At 37.5% G+C, this 22,209-nt stretch overlaps 2 protein-coding genes across 2 annotated transcripts in view; both read right to left on the reverse strand.

Moving 5' to 3' along the window:
- The window catches only part of LOC126369807 (uncharacterized), a 192,400-nt gene that overhangs the window by 1,328 nt on the left and 168,863 nt on the right, over window positions 1–22,209 (reverse strand). Inside the window, exons 4-5 of the mRNA XM_050014370.1 lie at window positions 7,232–7,430; window positions 460–566 (exon numbers count right to left, since the gene is read on the reverse strand). Of these exons, the coding sequence (XP_049870327.1) occupies window positions 460–566; window positions 7,232–7,430 (306 nt within the window). The remainder of the gene's footprint in view (window positions 1–459; window positions 567–7,231; window positions 7,431–22,209) is intronic.
- Window positions 14,846–15,675, reverse strand: LOC126369730 (uncharacterized). Its single transcript, XM_050014312.1, has 3 exons — window positions 15,479–15,675; window positions 15,199–15,288; window positions 14,846–14,964 (listed from the first exon to the last, which is right to left on the reverse strand). Exons 1-3 carry the CDS (start codon window positions 15,666–15,668, stop codon window positions 14,867–14,869), a joined length of 378 nt encoding a protein of 125 aa, XP_049870269.1. The 5' UTR covers window positions 15,669–15,675; the 3' UTR covers window positions 14,846–14,866.

A 22,209-nucleotide genomic window follows, 5' to 3' on the forward strand; every position in this document is an offset into this window, starting at 1 on the left:
GATGTGATTTTTACCAACAAAACCTCATGGAAGGACCTTCACCAACAAAATCTCATGTTTATCACGTGCTCCGCGGGGAAGGAAAACATCGTGAGGAAACCCACGTTACCGAGAAATGCGTTTCGGTGGTATGTGACCTAAGCCTAACCGTAGATATTGGGCTGGTTATCCCTTTGCGGATAAAAGGTCAGATAGCCAGTCTCTTCTGTAAAAACCTGTCAAATCTTCAGGTTGGGGGTTTCATGGTACTTTATGTTTTCTAACTAAATATTAATGTGTGTATATTTTAATGTTGTAAATGTATATGTGTGTCGTAGGTTTTACCTAAATAAACTTTTTTATTATTATTATTATTGTTATGTAAACGGAGCCTGTGAAAAATGAGATAACGCTAAGGAGAGAGTTGACATAGTAAAGTTAATGTATGTAATGTAGCTGAATAATAAGTATCAGTATTACCTTAAGTTCCCTGATGAGATTCCTGAGCCCAGTATATTTCTTGAGGAGACGATACAAGTCGTTCGTCATCTGCGTGTTCTCAGCCTCTATTTGCGATGTCGTCATATCTGAAACGTTTTATAATTCATCCTGTCACTACGCTGTAAGAAATCTTGCTTGTACGAAAGATAGCTTGTTCAGTTTATATTAAATTCATAGTAAGTGTAGCGTTAAATTAAGTGGTTGTGGTAAGTGGCACAGGCAATGCTTTCAACACTGGGAATCCACAATCCGAATAGAAAAAAAATAACATGATATAAACAGCCTAACACACAACAATGTATCACCGAAGGGGCATTGGAGAGATGTATAGTATAGCATATACGAGTACACCCACTGCTCGTCAGTTATGTTGAAGTTCCATATAAAAGAGGGCGAGCCTATTGCCACTAACCGGACACAAATTATATGAATTATCTTTAATCCAAACTTAATCTCAAAAAGACAAATTTAATGCTTTAGAGCCCGATTCGGTGTTCGAACCCGTGGCGACACTACCATACGTTCTACGAACAGAACTGTCACAGATTTCCCATAAACAGCCTGTTAAACATAGTCGGTATATAAAACTACCATTAACTTGGGTACCTATATGCTTCCCTTCCTGAATCGTATCGATAAGATCTGTGATTAAGATCAGCCCTCCCGGCACGGCAACCGGGACGCGCGCGGCGCGAATTATATCGAGGGCTTCGACCACTACACGCAGCGGATGCTATCTACGTAGAAAGACGCCGTAAGGTTTCGCGCGCGGTGCGGTTGTCGCGCAGACCCTATTGATCTACGATTAACGGCATGGCAACTGTGCCGCGCGCGCCGCGAATTATATCGAGGGCTTTGACTAATAGCCGTCTATCTATGTATGTATTGGATATAATTCGGACCGCCGGCGCCGCGCGGTTCCCATGCAAACCCTGCAGATCTACGGTTGGCATACTCTAATCTATCACACTATTCTACTGCGGGTAGATGGAAATTGCAAATCCGTGGCAATTTAAAAAGGTAGTGTCTGTTTTCAGCCAGAAGTTATTTCCTTACTCACAAGCGTCCTATCCTTAGCTTACTTAAGTAGAGAAAATCGCAAGAAGAGCTTAGTATTCGATTATTTTCAGACTTTTCCATTATCTGTATTTACTACAGTCTTTTTAAGACTAAAAAATACAGCGATCTTATTATTATACTTTATTGCACTTAACAACTAGTTACATCACAAACAAGAAATGGACGTTTACAAGGGTGGGGTTATCTCTGAGAGAGATCTTTTATATAAAGACTTTTTATTTATAATAAAATCTTCTTTCAGCTGTTGTCTATGTTTAATTTCTTGTCAAGATCAGGTCTGGAAGTGGAGTGAAGGGGCTAATCAATTTATTCTAGCGGGAAAATATTCCACGATAATGGGGTATATATTAAAGGACGACAAATGGGTTTTTCGAGGTCGATTTAAGCTTTAATTAAACATGTGAACAACGCGAAATGTTTGAGTTTCAAAAACCTTTCATATGTCAATTGGGGACGATGATTGTAATTTTATGTTCGGTAAGAATATAATAAGAAATGTATGTGAATTGTCCTTGTATCGACTACAACGGAGAACGCTACAAGAGCGTGACTCTTGAGTTAATGATGATGATGAAGTAAGTATGTTACAGTAATTTTATATTTTATGCGGTTGACGAGGGTAAACTACGTACAAAGTTTTTAATTCTTAAGTATATCTATTACCTTCCATTGCCTTACCCATTGACAGTGTTATGTAATAGGGTGTGGATTTCTAAAGAACATTTGGTCTTCTGACTTTAATGCGTAGGTAAGTGCGAGCGAGACAGACTGTCTGCACTTTCTCCCTTACTCCTTAGCGGATTACAGCCATTAAAAACTAAAGCAAGACTAGGTGGTGAGGTAGCGCCCGAAACAAATTAGTGCGGGCGGAGAGTTACCGTACTAAACGCAGTTCACTAATACGCTCGTCGCTTCATTTATCTCCCCACGAACCACTAAACATTTTACATTTCACATTAAGCCGTGCAGCGGTGGCCCTATTAACATAAATTAGTACTAACATAGAGACCGGGACATTAAGAGGCGACAATCTAGTTCCTAATTTAAGTCGGAGATTTCGTTTGTTCACAAAGATTCGGTTGGCAGAAGCCCAAAGCCTTTAGGCTTTTGCAATATCAGCGACACTTTATTTAAAAAGGTAGCTTGTTATTCTAGATTGTTCTACATCCAATTGTATTTTTATATGTGAATTTTCATGCATATGGAAATTGGACTGTATATTCAAAAGCATATTGGTATACTATATAGACATCCAAGTTTTAAAAATTAAATACTCGATAGAAATAATTCTCTGCTTATAAACAATGGAATATGGATTTTAAAAGACACCTGGGGCTTTGGATTTTATAGAATTATGATGTTGTTTTATACTCGGTACATGACAGCCAATTTAAAGTATTTTAAGTTAGACCTGCATAATCTTAATGCTCCTTATCCTCTCAGTCTCTTCAGCATAAACACTAAAGTCGAAAGCATCACTTGAACAATAAAAAAAACATAAGTTTATAAACTAAAACCCGATTACGGATAAAACATGCTCTGAAACGTATGAAACACCACGGCTGTCGGTTATACGGAAGAATTTCAGAGAAATATACCTATATTCTTGTATCATACATTTTAGAGCGTGTTTTTTCGTAATCGGGTTTTAGTTTTTAAACTTATATTTTTATTTATATTATTTTGCGGTCTTACTTATTAAGACGTTAACGCTTCCGATACGTGTTCATGCAAGATTTGGAGATAAAACCTATCCGGAATATGTCTGAACAGTCATGTTATCGATTCAACATAATTATCGAGTAAATACAAGAAAACCCTCAAGTAAAAGCTAGTAATATGTACATATTTGAAATGTGGAAATTAAGCCCTTTCATTTGATACCCAACACACTACCATATCTACAAAAAACTATACATACATAGCGATGTATGTGTAGATATGGTAGTGTGAAATACGGTCTATATTTTTACAGCGGTCAAACACATGACCCTTCTTTTTGATTCGCTGGAGTCGGGTAAAAATATAGCCCGTATATCAACAGTCAGACCGCCCTAGGCTTGTCATTAACAAATCTAAACACGTTGAATCAATAAACCAGAGCATTTTATCAAAAGCCGTTTAAAAGGGAAAGGTAATTAAAAGAGGTCCCATGAATGTTTGCTAGGGGGACGCAAAAAGGTTTGCGTGCGCCCGAGCGAAATAGGAGCGTACGAAGCGTTGGATTTTACGATTTGTTATGAGATGCAAAGTCTCGAATAAAGAAATTCTTCGATAATATTAAGAAGTACCTTGATTTATTTTCCAATTAAAGAATCCAATACGGGATGATGTGGCTTGAATATCCTGAGACACGGTTTAAGGAGGAAGGAAGTAATCACTGAATAATGGATGCACTTGTACATACTTGTTAGCTAACAATACTTATCTATAATACCTATTGGCAAGTTAACAAATACTCCAAATAACGCGGAGGTTGTTAGGGAAGTGACGGAGAATATAAAATTTGAATTTCTGGGAATCTTGTAAACCAATGATTGTCGAATTGGTTTTCGAATTCATGTTTGGATCATAAATGACCATCACGTGCTTAGTGGTGAAGGAAAACGTCGTGAGGAAACCCACATTCCCGAGAAAAGCATTGTCGGAGGTATGTAACATAACCAGTACTGGGCTAGTTTTCCCTTCGCGGGTTGGAAGGTCAGAACCTGTCAAATCATCAGGTTAGGCAAGCGGACCCTGTGAAAAACGGGAAAATGCTAGGGAGATGACGTTTTGGTAATTTTGACAGCAAAGCAACCAGGCAGGATGTGAAGTTAGTGGCCAGGAGTGATGCCATGATGAGGAGTATAGCACAATGGTGGAGTAGGCTTCATATCCGCCCAGTAGTGCAACATGTAGGTTGTTTATGTATGTACGGCAACTTCTGGCGCGGATTTTTCTATAGGAATCAAAACCTCAGGCAGCCAAAAGGCCAGATCAAGAGTACGCAATTGTTGTAGTTCGACTCAAATACACCAGTATTTATGATAGTAGATATGTAAAATATTATCAGCTAGACGTGCGAGTGCCATATCAATTGTGATTTTTATCAGAAACCATTTGCAAGAGAAAGGTAATTAAAACGATTCCGAATTTTTTATTAGAATTTGCTTCGCTTTGACTTGGTGCAAAACATGAAAAGAGTAAAACGCAATAGAATTGGAAATAAATAGCATTGCGGAAAATACTGGTATTTTATTTGGTGAGCGAGTGGTTTGAAAACAAATCTCCATAAATACGTTTACAAAAGAAGAAACAGTTAAATTGAAACATTATATTTTTATGAAGACGTGCGAATGCCAGATCAAATGTGAAAACTGTGTAAAAGAGTAATAAAAGTTAAGTAAGGGTAATTAAAACGAATGTCGCTAATATTTACTCTGTGTGACCTGTTGTTGAATAAATTCACAAAGGAATGGCAAAGGCGGGACATATTAAAAATGTTGAAGGAAAGGTTTTTGCTCGGCTGATTGTTTTTAGATCATAGCTTCGTTCTTCGTTTCTGAGTCCATGAGTGAATGCGAAACATGAAAATGCTCCAATGCTACAGGATTAAGAGGAAATAAAATGACAATGAAGATTTTTTTATATGATAATTTTACGGTTTACTGTGTTCTACGTCTTAAAATGACAACTTGTAAAAGACCTCTGGTAGATGAGTCCATCTTTTGTTTTGTTTGTAGTATTTTGTTCACAAATATTGCGATACAACTCAACACCTAGCACATTGGTTTAACAGAAAGGACGGTGAGGTGTGGGTTCTTAGTTCATCTTGCGATGGATGTATCGACTACCCCAATTGGGATATAGTTATAGGGATATAGTTGTGAGCTTATGTTATGTTATTGTTCACAGATATTATAAAGTATTTTGTTACATAATGTTGTTTTTTGGTTACATAACGAAGGAAAAAATAAATCAAATCAAATTCACCGTTCTAAGAGTCTTTGAGAATATCTGAGAGAGTCATTTCATGTAATTTCCATTTAATTTCCGATGCTCCATTGGGGTAGTGGCGGGAATTGGATAGATTCGATTTGACTCCGGTGCAGATATCTGCATCGGAGTCAAATGTTTCATCCATCCATAAAAGTAATAAAAATGAACGAGACTTGGTAAAGCAATACAAAACAAAATTACTTATTAGACAATCACACAAGAAAAGAACAGTATACTAGTAAGACAGAAGACGTACAATAGGTGGTCTTATTGCTAAATAACAATTTCATCCAGGCAACATTAGGGTGAAAGAAACTGTAATTAGAAATAATAATTGGGATGTGGGATTTTATTACCTATTATTGTCGGCTACTAATATGAGATATGTCGAATATGGTACAATAATTATCCAATAGTTTTTTATTAAGATAATTTTGAAATATTTTATTTTTACAAAATAATAATGCAATTTTTTATCTGTGTATTACAAGACCCGCAATACGGGCGGCCATAAATGAGCTTTGTGTGACGTCACATTTAACAAAATGAATAAAAACTATCTGTCAGGTTTCAAGTTATACTGTTTGAAAGTTTCTTTGTTTGCTGTAAAGTGCAAAAAAGTGCACATTACCGGGAAAATGTCACGTGACCAACCGCTTTAAAAATCTTAATATAATAAAATTATGTTTTTTTCTATTATATAAAGATTTTTCATGAAAATAAAATAAGCGCTTCTAATTTTTTAATACTTATTCGAAAACTGTGAACTAACCAATTGAACGGATAACCTTATTCACTGCTACAGACTTACTCACAGTTATAATTATTATGAAAAAAATATTATAAAAGGTGATGGGTGTGGTTAAAAGTATACCTGGAATACCTACATTACTAAGATACAATTGTGGCGTAAGTTCAAACAAAATGGCGTGAGATCAGTGCAATATATTTTATCAATAGTACATTCAGAACAACCTTGCATAGCACAGCATGGGTTTAGACAAGATCTAGCTCTCTTAGTGTTTTTTGAATATTCTTACTCGACAATGGCATTAAAGTCGCGAACTTAACGACTGCGAGCACTTAACATATCGATATATCGATATACCGCGGCGATAGCGATGGATGTCCGACTAGATTGCACAGGCTGAAAAATCAATCGAATTTATGTTTGGATCATAAATGATTATCACGTGCGTGGGCGAAGGAAAACATCGTGAGGAAACCCACATTCCCGAAAAATGCATTTTCACAGGTATATGACCTAACCTGTAATTGGGCTGGTTTTCCCTTTGAGGGTTGGAAGGTCAGACAGTCGCTTCTGTAAAATAAACCTGTGAAAAACGGGATAATGCAAGGAATCTCGGATTTAAGTAATTTTTGTTAACAAAATTTGTGGTTTAAATTTTTATCCGGATTGAAATTAATTGAAAGAGAATCGAGGTTTTTGAAAAGAAAATCACATCAGAATATCATTTTCATAAAGGCGTTGATGATTATATGGATCCGTTCTTGAGGAATCGGGACGGAGAGACTAATCCCCGAGAAAGCGATTCGAACTTTTTTGAATTTGGTGATCTTTTTGTACCCGTATTAAAACTAGCGTGCCTATATTTTGTTAACAAAAATCACGTTAGAATGTGATTTTGTTAAAATTACTGTAGGATATTTATGTAGGTAAAAAGCATACCATTCAGCCTCTCTATTCGGTCTTTCCGGTCGGCTGCTTCTTCAGCAAGCTTAGTGGAAGTCTTGACCCCCTCCCCAGACTTCTGCGTCTTCTCCATGATCGCGCATGCGCGGAGAACGAACGCTGGAACCGTCTCCGCCTTCTCTTGCTTAGGAATCTCCACCAAAGACCAGTACTGGGTTTCTAGACGGATCACATCCTGCAAAAGAAAAATGAATGTACATGCGACGGAATTCCATTGATATCAACTCAAAATCATGGTCTGAATCATCCCTCAAAGTTTTCGTTACGATGTCACTAATACTTTGTATTGATTTCATTGCGAGAAAAGGTTAATTTGATAACCACCCACATTTTTATCCACGTTATTTTTTTAATGTGGGATAGTATATTGTGTTGATCCATCATCAGTTAACAGTACCAGTTATACCAAGCTTTTTTTTAACTTGACTTATCGTAGATTTGCCTCATATGGCATTGACTACTTGGCCGGACAAATGGGAAGTGTTGAGGGTCTCATTCGGTAGTTATGCCAAGCGGGGGGGGGGGGGGGGGGGGTTAGCCGCTAGTAGCCATACAATTCACCATGTAAATATCCTATTATTCTTTATTTTATTTCAAGAGGAGCTTAGGTAGATTTCTCTTTGTTCGTTTTTTTACATAATTATTTTACAACGGTGTGTACAGATAGTATCTGTGTATCAGGACTTAATAATGAAAATGCTGTCAACGAGAGAAGACAATCAATAAGGTCAAAGGAAAACAAAACTATTTCACTGTAGACAGGAAAAAGCTAGTTAAAGATAAAACTGGAAAAACACTGTCTTCCAATTACAGGAACAATATTAAGCTCTTTTTCTTTAATTAAGAGAGACAACAATAAATTCTCCTTCGCGGCTGGTTGCGTTGCTGCAATACACGTATCTAGTAAGAAATTTATTAAGTTATGGCACCCATGGTATAAGAAAACCAGGTATGTTCAATCCTATGACAAGCCCTTTCATGACGTAAGTGTTACCACTGTGATACCATTAAAATGGTATCTCCAACATCAAGTACAAAAATTATCAAAAATAACAAGGACGTAAATTTTATTATTGACAATTAAGTGAACAACAATACAGTAGTATTTAATTACTATTACTTGTCACGTATATGTATAAAATCATTAACCTAAGCTGTCAAATATTTAAGCCCACGTTCATCCCTGGTTTATTTTTTATTTGTGAGGTGGTAAAACTGTAAGTAAATCTTTCACTAAAATTTCAGAATTTCCTTGCAAAGTAAATATAAAAACATTGGTCGTGGGTATGTTATTTTTTTCGAAATGGCAACTCAGGGTGAGATGACGTCAGCTGGGCTAACCTTGAAATGTTAGCTGTCACTTTTGAGCATACTTGGTTTTCTTATACCATGATGGCACAATTTACTTGTACAAACATGATTACATAGCATAAACATAGTACTCGTAATAACCTGTATACGTCCAGAAATCAGAATATTCGAAGTTTGAATTTGAACAACTTTAACCCGGGTTCGGTTTACTAGTTTCCGCGTAGCTGTAGGTAAACCTTTGAAAATCTTCAACTAGTATCCAGAACATTGTAAACAAGCAATACAATTTTCCAATATCGAAAGCTAACAGAAACCCCAAGCCGGTATACGTTAGGCTGGTTTAAGAGTAACACAACCGGTGTCATAGAATAAGGAATAATACAATGGTGTGTACTACAGTTCGTTTCTATTTTGAGGGGGATACAAAACAAAATCTTACCGTGAGCCGCGTAAGTGCGAGCAACACAGTCTGCGCGCTCTCTCTCTCTCTTACTCCTTGGCGACTTACAGCCATCTAAAACTAAGTATATAATAAGGAATAATCCTAGGTATAGAACGCTCCTCTCTTTCTGCTCCTTACCAGCGTCTGAGCTAGGTTTACCTCACCCCCTTCGGACATAGTTTAGTCTTGAATCGCGAAAGCTGCGCGCGGACCGTTGTTTTTTTATGTTTAATTTTAAAGTTCGAATTCTGAAATTGGACGCCGACGTTCTTTTATCTGATTCGAATATGTGATCTCAAAGTAATTGCACGCGCCGGTCCGCCTACACGGTGCTTATAGATATTTATTTTTCATGGTGATTGTTCATCAAAACATGCACTAAAATGGAACCTAGGCAATTAATTAGTTTACTGAATTTTCTAGTCAAGTGTAAAGCCTATTTTTTTATGACCCTTTCATTATTATTTTTTTTTGTTTGTGATTTGAGTGGTAAATAAATAAAATAAACCTACCTAAGTACTAAGTAAGTAATAACGGTTAGATAAGGTATTGTAATTGGCAGCCCTCAGACGCCACACACACAGTTGCACGTGTACGATTATGTCAATGTGGAGTGTCTGTGTAAAACGAGGTCGTTTGTATGAAGTGTCAGGTTAGATTGGCTCTCGATACGAATTGGTGCGGGAGGAGAGTTACCGTTCCATAAGTAGTATTGTTCGTTATTCTATGACCGGAGGCAAACACAGAATAAGACAAGTCCTAAAAAAAAATTACGTCAGGCCCTCTAGAGGACGGAACATACTGGCTATCCTCACAGCTCTAAAAAGTCTGATTCAGCCTAACTGGAACATAATAGTCTCCTCTGAATAAACAACTTCTATAACTAGACTTTATGTCTATGTGCTGTAAAGCTACCAGCAAAAGCTTTATGCTGTGCAGCTTGTTAAGTATTTACTGAAAAAAATACTGAGTCTTTTTTGATTTTCTTGTTCTTTGTACTGTCTCTGGTGCAATTCATTTCAAAGTGTAAAAGCTGCTGTTTTCTGTAAAACATATTCTTTTAGAGTAAGTACTGAAATCCGTTTAGGAACTGATTAGGTTCAGTGATACTACGTTCTACAATGTATCTGTCAAAAGTATGTAACCTTAGTAGGCACTTTGCCCATCTTTTTATGTTTGACGTGGTTTGTTGTAGAAAACTATTTGTTCGGACAACTTTACGAAGAATCCGACAGAGATAACAAGGCTTCCGATCACGCAAGACATCGTATGTGACTAGTGCTGCCTAACAGGATCACGAGAACTAGTACGTAGTAAAAGTTCCTTGGCTCGTTGCCAGTTCCTTCTATCTCACAGTTTCACAGCTAGACTCAACTTTTTAAAAGCCTCAGTTTTTAACTCCACATTGTCGCTCCGTGGGTAGAATTCTATCACCTAATTTTCACTTGTTTTTTATCCGAGTTGGAACTTTGTATGAAGTAGGTAGAGTAAGAGTATCATTATCTGTATTATAAAGTCTATAGTGAGTGGTAAAACTATGGTGGACTCCGAAAACTGCGGAATTTCGTCTCTGTGTAAACATTTCTGTAGCTTGCGGTCTGTTTTACGACTTGCTTCTTCTGCACTCGTGTGGGTTGTGAGGTGGGTTAGCGATTTCATCAACCCTGACACCAAGGTTGTTAAAAAGTTAAAAGCCCCTGACATGGCTCTTTAACGACTATGTACTTACATCAGTAAGTAGTAATCGGGGCCCACGGCTTAACGTGTCTCATGAAACACGGATTATCTTACTTTCGGACAATCAGATGATCAGCTTGCAATGTCCAAACCAAACTAGGGCTCACAAAGTCATTTTTGAGATAAGTCCCCACTGGGATTCGATCCCGGGACCTCCGGAGTAGACTACTGAGACCGTTACCAATTGTTGATAAGATATGTGAATTGTGAGTAGCGTGTATTGTGGGCATCTGTACTTTTAGTAGTTAATGAGAAAAATAAAGGGCTATGTCTTTTAGAAAAAAAAGTGATGAGTGAGAACCGCTAGACCGATTTAGCGGTTTTTTAAATAATCGTTATAGTCCGAATAAGATTTTGAAGGAAAGAAAAATTGAAACGTTTTCCGGGAAATTGGAAAATTCCGGACAAGCTGAAATTGAAAGGACAGTACAACGTCCGGCAGACGTTCACGTCAACAAGTTGATTATATTTCTCGGCAATGCACCTTACTTCCTCTTCCATATCCAACACAAACTGAGATTGCTTGAAACAAATGCACCTTTTTCAGTGTTATTTTCAGTCCCTTTCTTTGTGCAGTAAGTAAACTTTATGGACTATGCAATCTGACTCCTGGGTGTGCCAGACATCTCGTATATTAGTTTTGTTTCTTATTCCCTTGTGAAAATTACTTATTTATTTTATAAACAGAGAGAATAAATAAAAAAAAACATATTTAGAATACTTCCTGTATTGAAAGCGGACATGATTACCGTTTACCAAGACTGTTAAATTGGTTTTCGAGGTCAGAACATATTTCAAAATTCTTCTTTCAGTTACTTTTAACTGCCAGGTGCAATCCTTATCGTCATTAAGGCATGAACCTCAAACCTATAAATATCAGAAACAAGCGACTCACCCCGGCTTCGCTCGGGTGCGGATGTTATTGTACATATAAACCTTCCTCTTGAAATTCCGCATCAAAATCCGTTGCGTAGTTTTAAAGATTTAAGCGTACATAGGGATATAGCGACAGAAAAAGCGACTTTGTTTTATACTGTGTAGTGATTATCACGCGCTCAGCGGTGAAGGAAAACATCGTGAGGAAACCCAATTGCCGAGAAATGCATTTTCGGAGGTATGTGACCTAACCTGCATTGGGCTGGTTTTCCCTTCGCGGGTTGAAAGGTCAGAAAGGCAGTCGTTTTTGTAAATACCGGACCTGTCAAATCTTCAAGTTAGGTAAGCGAACCCTGGGGATAATGCTAGGGGCATGAATGGACGAACCTGGAACCTATATTTGGGTGAATCTCAAAATTTCAAGTTTGGTGGCGAAATTTCGTATTATTTTTTCGTGAAAAATTGGGTTCCGACATGAAAAAGATCCAATTTTCAATTCCCAATTTCCCCAATTTTTCACGAAAAAATTATATGACAGTCGCTACCAAACTTGACACATTTTGATATTCACCCATTTGAGACACAAATTAATAAAAAAGTAAGTATTGTTGAATGAAACGGGATATTATTCTTCACTTTTTTATTTCACTTCTCTTTTAAAAAAATACAACACAGTGACTGCGTACTCCTTGCAATTCGCATAGACAATGATATTATTAAAGAACAAAAAAACTGCCTTCCCTTCCTTTTATCAACCAATTTATCCCCCCAGTACCTTCCACCATAAACAATAAAATACTAATGGGTATTTTCTACTCACTTTCGTACATAAAATGCTTCGTAAATCTTCTAAGAGCGTTCGTTTCATCAAACAGAATCTCTCGAGACCTCTGGGAGAACAAAATGAGTGGTCTCACAACAAAATGTTTCGAATCTACTGATTGCTCGTTATTGCTCCAGCTAAGTACCACTCTTGTTATATTTTATTACTCTGCCATATTGCTGAGGGATAAAATTAATCAGCGCTCAGCGTAATTACGAACTCAAAACAGATATATTTTGAACCCAAAATTTACATATTTTGAGTTCGGAATTTCGCTGAATTTGATTTTTTGGAGATATCGTAAAAATTTACGTGCTGCAAAAGCATCTCAGCAGGAGTATTAGGACTGTATGCATAGAATAAAGAACAGTAACGATACCAAGTATGGAACGGTACTTATCTCTTCGCCCCCACAAATTCGTATCGGGCGCCTTCCTCACCCCTTCTGGGGCTTACTTTAGTCTTGAATGGCTGTTAACCTTTAAGAAGTAAGGTGCAGCACGCGGATTATCTGTCTCGCTCGCACTAGGCGGTACACGATAAGAATAAGATTTTTGTATGAAGTGCCTGAGGTGTGGTGGAAGTAAAAGAAAACAGAGGATGCGTTTAGCGTTTATGAGCGATTACAATTTTATCTAGTAGTGATGGACTGTTAACTTCTCACCATGAGGTTCCGACACCGGATGTAGCTGCAAGTTGTGTTCTGATGAATTGTGGCTTCGTTCACCTTTATCTAATAGATCTGGGGGGCTAAAAAGGCCACTTTTGATAAATCATAATAATATGTTCCTATTATGAATTGAATTGCAAATCGTAAAATGGCACTATGGGATTTTCATATATTATTTAAATATATGAATTTCCCATTTTGACGTTATAAGCGGATGACTAGCTTGTGCCTGTTGACTTCGAGGAAGGGGTATGAAGGGTTTAAAAAAACAAATACCAAAAGTGTCAACCTACAAAGACTGTTTCCTGAAGACTTCCAGCTCCCGTACTTGAGAAATGTATGTAAGTAATATTAACTTATCTATGATATAGCCTTACTTTCGGTGTAAAGTTTCATCGTATATATATTCAGTACACGTTCATAAAAAGTTATAACATTACGTACACGTGTTATAGGCCTTGTAGATTTTTGTGGCAGTTAGGCTTTCGTACCGTCATCTTAAGTAATAAGAAGTGATGGTTTTATCGAGAACAGAATACGAGTGCCTTGCTTAGTTTCATTTGGAAAAATATTACCTTTTTCTTATATATAATTATACTAGCTGTTGCCCGCGACTTCGTCCGCGTGGCGTGTTATAAAAGAGAGATCTTTGTGTGTGTGGGAGTGCATATCAAATTTCAAGCATCTAAATTATGCAGTTTACATTTTTCTCATACATTTTTTTCCCTCTAACTCCCATTTATCAAAATACAGCCATAACTAAACTTCATTTTACTAAGGTATGCATGCATGCTAGATTGAAAACATCTATCTTACGCGGTTTCAATTTTTTCATACAAATGTTTTTCCGCGGTAACTCCCGTTCCCGTGGGAATTTTGCAATATCCTGTTGCAACTAAGCTTTAAGTTAACTAAGGTACATGCATGCCAAATTTCAAGCGTCTATCATAAGTGGTTTAGATTTTTCATACAAAAGGATTTTACCGCTTATTCCCGTTCCCGTGGGAATTCCGGGAATTCCTTTCTTAGTGCACCTCTACGGTACTTTAGCTACGTTCTTTCCAAATTTCAAGTGCCTGCGTTTAGCCGTTTAGGCTGTGCGTTGATATGTCAGTCAGTCAGTTTCTCCTTTTATATTTAGATTTTTTTTTTATTTAGATATTATGTTTATATTATTTTTATTTATTATAACATTCTATTTTTTATACTATACAAGGCAATTTCTATTATGCGGACTATAAAGTTCAGTGAAGCGTGGGTACCTAATTCATCTAGCGACGCATGCACTTTTAAGGCCTCTGCCTCGAATTTAGCGGGCAGCGGAGCGGCAGCGGCGGTGGCGCGGGAGCGGCAGGATCTTATGCGTATCGTCAAATGGACCGGGTCTCGAAAACAGCGGCGCGGGAGCGGCGCGGGGGCGGGCAACGAGCGGTGCACTCCAGTCGAGCCACAGACCAAGTAGAGATGCTACGCATCAGACGGAAATGTTCCATAGTAAAGAAATTGCTCTGTGGAAACTGCTCTTATAGAACATGACAGCTCTTTTTTTTAAAATTGAATTATTTGCTTTGGAAGTTAATAGGTTTGGGTGGTAGAAATTTTAGCCTTTTTAAGCCTAAATCGCCTCCCCTTTTCACCCTCGTGATAAAATCTAATTATTTTCATTTGAAATGGGAATTTGAAATGAAATAGGTAGTGCTATTTATTAATTATTTTATTTTTTTAATGGATTGTTTTCTGGGTCTCATGTACTCAGAGTAAATTCTTGCACAAATTGATGTCAGACTTTTTCGTGACAATCACACGCCTTCTTCGTCTAGGGCGTCGAGGTGTGGAGTAAATGTGTGCATCTGGAATAAGAAACACAAAATAAAAAAAAAATAACCTCACAACAGCTCTAAATCGACAGAAACAAATAAACATCCTACTACGCCACATCCATACCTAGTCCATTTTGTCGAGCGCAATTTTTGTTTGTGTTCTATCTGTAGATAAATATGAAAAGTAAAACAATATCAAAATAATTGCCCGTAACTGGATATTTGTGTATATCATAAATATTAATCAAGATGTGTAAAACTTACCACTACTTTTCTCTGGAACTTCAACTTTGCTGTAGGAATGGTTTTCATGCAGTCTCCTCTTGCAAAAATTGTGCTCATGAGAGACATTTTCTGAAAAGCAATAAATGTTTCAGTGAGTTGCATTCTCAGACTTCTGCCACTGTTCTTTTCACTACCAACTGTCCCAAACAGACCAACTTATCTGAGCAGAACAACAAACAGATCATCAATTGCTAATAAAATAGCAACTTAATAATAAATAATGTGGTACATTATTTTAAATAACTCTGAGGTTACTTACTGGTTCCATCGGCGTCGTGGTGTAAGCTATATGCCCCAATATCAGTAGTGATCTCATCAGCACTAAATAATGTTGGATAAGCGTCGATGCGGAGGCGAGATCTCACGCGTGGCGATGAGAAAAACCTTTTCTGTTTTTGTAAGTTCAGCACACTTTGCAATCTTTCAGAACCAATGCGCACTCTACCCATTTTTGGAGTTCTGTCTCAGATTTTGGAAATCTATAAAAATTTACGTCCTTTCGTCTAATATCACTACTCACAACACTACACTTATGGGACATGGTGAAAGTTAGATAATACAGCTACAAAAATTGAGAGGATAAGTTACGAAATTAAACGACTTAAATGTTGTAGAGGCACTTTGAAAATGTCAAGTCGAACAAGATGGCGACTGGTCTTTGCACTATGGCATGGCAGGCGAAATAGGAAAGAAGTAAGAAGGAGGGGCGGGGTGGAACTGTCATCTTCAATATGAGCAACCATAGACTTAATGCGAGAATGATATGTATGAAGATAACCGCCCATGAGTCGAGCGGTGACCGTTGCGCGTCTGCATTGTAGTATAGTGTTGTACTTTTTTTTCGTGACGTAGGTATCAAAATGTCCTCGGACGTGCAAGAGCAAATTATTTCGGCAATCTTTGAGAGGAGACCCATATGGAACAGCAAAGATGTGAACCATAAAAATAGAAGAATAATTAATCGTTTATGGGAAGAAATAAAAAACGAACTGAATATTGAAGGTAGGTGAATATAAAAATTATTTATTATGTTATTTACAATTTTTATTATGGTTTACAAATTAATTAGTAGCTAATGGGATTATTTACAAAATATTCTTGTCACTTAGGTCAGCTGGAAGAAATCTCTTTGTTTAAAAATAAGCTTGCCTGTACTATCTGTTTTCTTTGTATGTTTCTTGTGTCTGTGTCATTGTGTACAAATAAATAAATAAATAAAATAAATAAATAAAGAAATATCGATATATCGTCCCACCAGTCCGATATATCGATATATCAATATCGACTTAATTCGATAAATATCGATATCGATATATCGATATTTTTAAAAGTTTTGCATCCCTAACCGCTACAGTGCCGCGCGATCTGCCCGCTGGTTTCGAGAACAGGTATGCGTTGCCCGCCCCTCTCCCGCGCCGCCGCCGCTGCCGCTCCGCTGCCCGCTAAATTCGAGACCGAGGCCTAAGAGACCCCCACACTAGCGTCTTTCGAGCGTCGTCGTCCTGCCAGTGTGGGGGTCTCTAACTAGCACATTTTTTATTCTTTGAGTTATATCTGCAATCAGTAAACGTCATTTGTGTTACTATGAACAGACGAGCTGAAGGGTAACTTGGCTTTATGAGAGATATATCCACTGACATATCCTCAGAAATTAGCAGGGGACCTGCTTCAACTAGCGCAATTGAGAAAATATCCGAGCCTATGTTATGTTATTATGCAGACAGTGTTAAAGGCTGTAACTTCTCAAGATTTCTCCCAATTAAAATGTCATAGTCATACATAAAATATTTATTTTTAAAGTTATTTTTTGTTTTTGTAGCACTTACCCGTACTTAGGGAAGTTCACAAACAGAAAATGATTTACTTAGTATTTCTTTTTATTAAAAATAGATTTGCGTTTGACCACAATTTCCCTTGTAATGTGGCTTAGGATGGCACACACTTACTTAGTGCCTATTCACTCTATTTGAGGAAGACTGAGCAGGCAGGGAGAAATCAGTGGTGCGAGAAGAGATGCAATTGGTCCAGCAATGCGCCAAGGCACCTATGATTGGCATACAAGCATAGTACAACTGCCCGGACCTCTCCTAGCAGCTTCTTCAGACAACATTCCGGAACACGAGTTTCGTCGATAGCGGCTATTCTTTGTCTGGAGGGTGGTAACCAGCCACGACTGAAGCCATTGGTAAATGTGTCGCTCGATTGGCACCACCCAGGAATGATGTGTAGGGTCGTGAGCGACTCTGGCCCACAAAAATCACTTTGTGATCCCTCTTTCCTTAATTTATGTTGATTTCTGAAAGTAAGATGATCCGCGCGTTGAGCCGTTGGTCCGGGTTACTATTTCCTGATTAATATAAGTACGTAGTCGTTATATAAGCCATGTCAGGGGCCTGGGTTGATAAGGTTGGTATTCTACCTCACAATCCGACAGAGGAAGACTCTTTCGTCACTTTCCAAACGATGTAACTGGAGTTACGAAATACTTCTACCTAATCAGATTTGAGCGATGTCATCAGATATTTCAGTAATCCCAATAAAGAGACCGCCACAGATTTGTCAGCACACAGATAGTAACAGTTTATCTGCTCGTCAGCACACGCTACACGTTCCGTTGTGCCAATTAACAACGCGCTGATCCGGAATTCCGTGATCAAATGGAATTGTCTGATATGATGAAGCATTTCCAGAATAACTTGCTCTGGCTACTCCAACGATAATAACTCGTACGAAATAACGAAGAACGTGATCAACGATTCAGATGACCCCATCTAGACATAGAGGCAGTCAATGAGCTCGCTACAAGAGACACATCAGGATCGCGGTATCTACCCCGCTTGAACGGTTGAACGGTTTACCCTCTTTCAGCGTTTATCGCAATCTCTATCGCGAGCGACCCACTTCTGGCCGCTTGTCTTTAACACAATATTCTCAGAAATTACCCTGAGAAAAGGTTGGCATCCACCTGGGCACTCTTAGGCTTTTGTCCTACATAAGATCTTTTATCCGGGTGAGTACTTAGTAAATGCAAAAGTAGTATAAATATAACTAGATAAATAACTTTATAATATTTTCCATTTCCTTGACGTGATGTGTCTGGATAATTGGTACGGCATATATAAACTTAATTGGATTGGTTTTGGTTTTCGCCTGGGCGTAATTCAAAGAGAAGATGTTTGTTTTGAAAACGTGTTACATTTGACGAAAAAATAAAAATTAAAGTTAAAAAAATAAATCAAAGTTAAAAAACACGTTCCTTTGCGACATGTGAAACATATTCAGAAAAAGCAAAAATCCGGCACATTCACCCACACTCGTTTTCGACGGAATCCTTTGAGCGAAAAATTTCACAATCTTTTTTATTTGGTACATAAAATTAAGAAAGTTATGAAAATATTTATGATACAATGCTCAAATAATTTGCAATTAAGTATTTTTTTTGTGTATATTATTATCCTCTTTGCTTTAAATTTTGTCGTGATTGTAGCACTATTTGGCTAGACAATATTTTTAGATTGTGCCAAATCTTATAAGCATATGACTGCTTGCGGACACATATGAATACGAGTACCTACTTAGTGTTTGTGTTGATGTGTGTTTTCACTAAAACAGTAAGCTTGAACATTATAAACGACGATGTGACTCACCACCTATGTTGGTCTAACAGAAAGTTCGATGAAGCGTAGATGTTCAGTTCATCTTGCGATGGATGTACCTACCTTTGACCAGTTACTTAGGTTACTGCTTCAGTTTCAATACTGACTTTACATCTTTATTCAATATTTCTTAATGCTTATGCGAAAAGTGTCTGGGAAAAGAAAGCTGATTTTTTGTGGCGCGCTTGTATTGCATATTTATGAGAATTACGTATTGAAGACATCTTACGGCGAATTCCGACTTGTTCAGTTTTTATACATTTTTCTCCTGAAACCATTTTTCTGACACGTTGAGACAACTTGTTGCTTATGGTAAATCTTGCAATGTGGTGTGATATTTTATCGGCCTCGCGTAGTCAGAACTTTATCGTACACTCTTTTTTAGTAGCATTTGGGCGTATTTTTGAGTCTATGTAGAAGCAGCAGCATAGGTACTGTCAATTATTATGTGATCCAGTTCTATTACATTTCGTGGTATTTAAATATTAAAATGAAGCATTCCCATGATTGCATTTCCTGGGATTATTCATAATGTTACGTAATTCAGTGAATTTTAAAATTTTCGCTATCGAATCTGGTTTACAGTTCCGGGTATTTATGCGCCGGATTTTTGAATATGGCGTTAAAAATACAGACATGTTGTCAGTATCAGGGGCTTTAATGTTATTAAACGAACTGATAATGTCCGTAACGTTATATCTAGTCATTCGAATATGTTCGCGTTCGACATTTAGGTATACTTCGAATATGCGTGTGAATTTCATGTACCACCACATTTTTGTTGAACGGTGATGACGCGGTTTCCCGTTTTTGACTGGCCAAATGGGGGCTGAAGAGGGATCTCATTCCTTTATCTCACTTGAGTCTTGAAGTAAAACTAAATTGAAAAATAGACCCTTTGTAGAATTGTTTGAATTTCACAGATTTGACATCATCTGTATTCGTAGAAGTGTCATCATGGATATAATGATTTGCAGCTAGCAGGACAGATGTGACGGAAGATTTTATTCAACAACCAACATAACTTCACTCCTGTATCTCCAAAAGGATTGGCAAAGGTGTATAGCATATATAACACATACTCCTACACAGCGATATTTAAGTCCCATGTTGGTAATAAGCGAGCATAGGCAATAGTGCCATAAAAAAGAAAAAAAAATTGAAAAATATGATTTAAGGTACCAACATAACCAAAGGAAGACTTTTATTTATCTTTTAATTACTTCCTGGAGGTACAGAAATAAAAACAATTGAAATCGATTTCTAATCGAATAAATTGTCTGGATAACATCTTAATAAACAGTTTGTTGTTTAGTTTTTTTTATTATTCTCATACAGATAATAAAGATGGCCTTTATTTACAAACAATATTTTACTATCTAGTATTATAGAGGTCGTGGGTCATGGTGCTTCGTGTTTGATTGATCGAGTCGTGACCACATGGCGTGAAGCGGATTAGATCTTGATAATGGGTAGTTGATATGTGAACTACTTAGTAACTGAGTATTCTACACACACACACACAAAATACTCATAAAGGGCATCTTTCCCTTTCCTAAACCCTTCATCTTATGAATAATCCTTTGCATGGAATTGGGGGATTTTTTTAAAAGCCTCTTTATCTTATTACATATTACCTATTATTAATATTATTGCAGACAGTGTATGGCTATCATCTTTACAGTGTATGTGTACGGCTTCCGTGGTCCAGTGGTTAGAGCGTTGGGCTCACGATCCGAAGGTCCCGGGTTCAAATCCCGGTAAGGACACATAGCGAAAATCACTTTGTGATCCCTAGTTTGGTTATAGGACATTACAGGCTGATCACCTGATTGTCCGATGATTGATCCGTGCTTCGAATGGCACGTTAAGCCGTTGGTCCCGGTTACTACTTATTGATGTAAGTAGTTGTTACATGAGCCATGTCAGGGGCCTTTGGCGACTCAATAGTAACCCTGACACCAGGGTTGATGAGGTTGGTACTCCGCCACAACCCATACGAATGAAGAAAGAGCAGCTGGCGAAGAGTGGGTATGTAATGTATGTTATATACCTCTGCATACATGTGTGATGCTATGTTAAGATGCTGTGCTGCTGTACTTTATTCGGTGACGTAAACTTTATAGATAACACGACAGTAATTGCGTTTTAGAATACCATTTTTGACAATCGAACCGAATGGTCTATGGCGCAAATATTAAAAAAAAACTACACCAGAAATGTGAGGCACCTTCAACAATAAATCTATATAACTAATATCGATTCTAGTGCATAGCACGCCATTCGATCTATTGCCTATACGTACGTAGTCTAGTAGGTAGTACAGAGCTTTGCAAACTTTATGCTCGTTTTGAATTCCCAAGCGTATGCAGGGAAAATTTACGTCATCCATTGTATTTTGTAAATGCAAACATTTTCGAATTTATTTATTTATTTATTTATGGATCACTTACAGCTATGCACATTATAACATTTAGTTAGGACATTTTCACTGAAAACTAAAAAAATAATTATCTAGATATTCTGGTACACAATTAACTGATAAGGTGAAAGCCCTCAACGCTTTTCTTTTGTCTACCGAAATAGTGAAATCTACAACAAAATATAAAATATATACAGCTGTTTCCAATATAAGTAGGTAGTTCTATTGACAAGTTACAACTAGAACTTATAAAACTTTAGAAAGAATCGGTTCCTAAATTTACCAGCGGGATCTGCACAGCAACCGTGCCGCGCATTGCACGAATTAAGTATATGTACCTAGGTCTCCCTCCAATAGACGCAGCGAAAGCTCTTACCGTAGACAAACGTCATACGGCTATTGGTCGAAGCCCTGGAAGACTTAACTCACTTTAAATACTCACTTTAAATATCACTTACTAGGGCACATACATACATACATACATACATAAACTCACGCCTATTTCACACTGGGGTAAGCAGAGACTATAGAATTCCATTTTGTTGCGATCCTGACACACTTCTCTTGCTTCCTCCACATTCATCAATCGCTTCATACACGCACGCCGGTTCGTAGTAGATCTAACTAAACCTTTTTTAAGGACAAGTCCAATTTGGTCAATGTAAGTCTTTTTAGGTCTTCCTCATCCAGCCCTTCCATCAACTTTCGCTTTATATACCGCTTTCGCAATCCTATTATTCTTCATCCGCTCTACGTGTCCAAACCAACCTAACATTCTCTTCTCAATCTTAGTCTCTATATCGTCTTTCACACCACATCTCTGTCTTATCACACTGTTTCTCACTCTATCACTCAACTTAATATCGCATGCTGCTACTACTAAGCTTACTAGGGCAACGAGAAAGATTTTCT

Source organism: Pectinophora gossypiella, chromosome 9 (assembly GCF_024362695.1).
Source record: "Pectinophora gossypiella chromosome 9, ilPecGoss1.1, whole genome shotgun sequence".
NCBI lineage: Eukaryota > Metazoa > Arthropoda > Insecta > Lepidoptera > Gelechiidae > Pectinophora > Pectinophora gossypiella.

Excerpts from the sequence above, each read along its gene's own strand:
- LOC126369730 (XM_050014312.1), bottom strand. The coding sequence starts at position 15,668 with ATGGGTAGAGTGCGCATTGGTTCTGAAAGATTGCAAAGTGTGCTGAAC. Across the intron at positions 15,289-15,478 it reads CCACGACGCCGATGGAACCA|AAAATGTCTCTCATGAGCAC; the intron begins GTAAGTAACCTC and ends ATTGCTTTTCAG. Across the intron at positions 14,965-15,198 it reads AGTTCCAGAGAAAAGTAGTG|ATGCACACATTTACTCCACA; the intron begins GTAAGTTTTACA and ends TTCTTATTCCAG.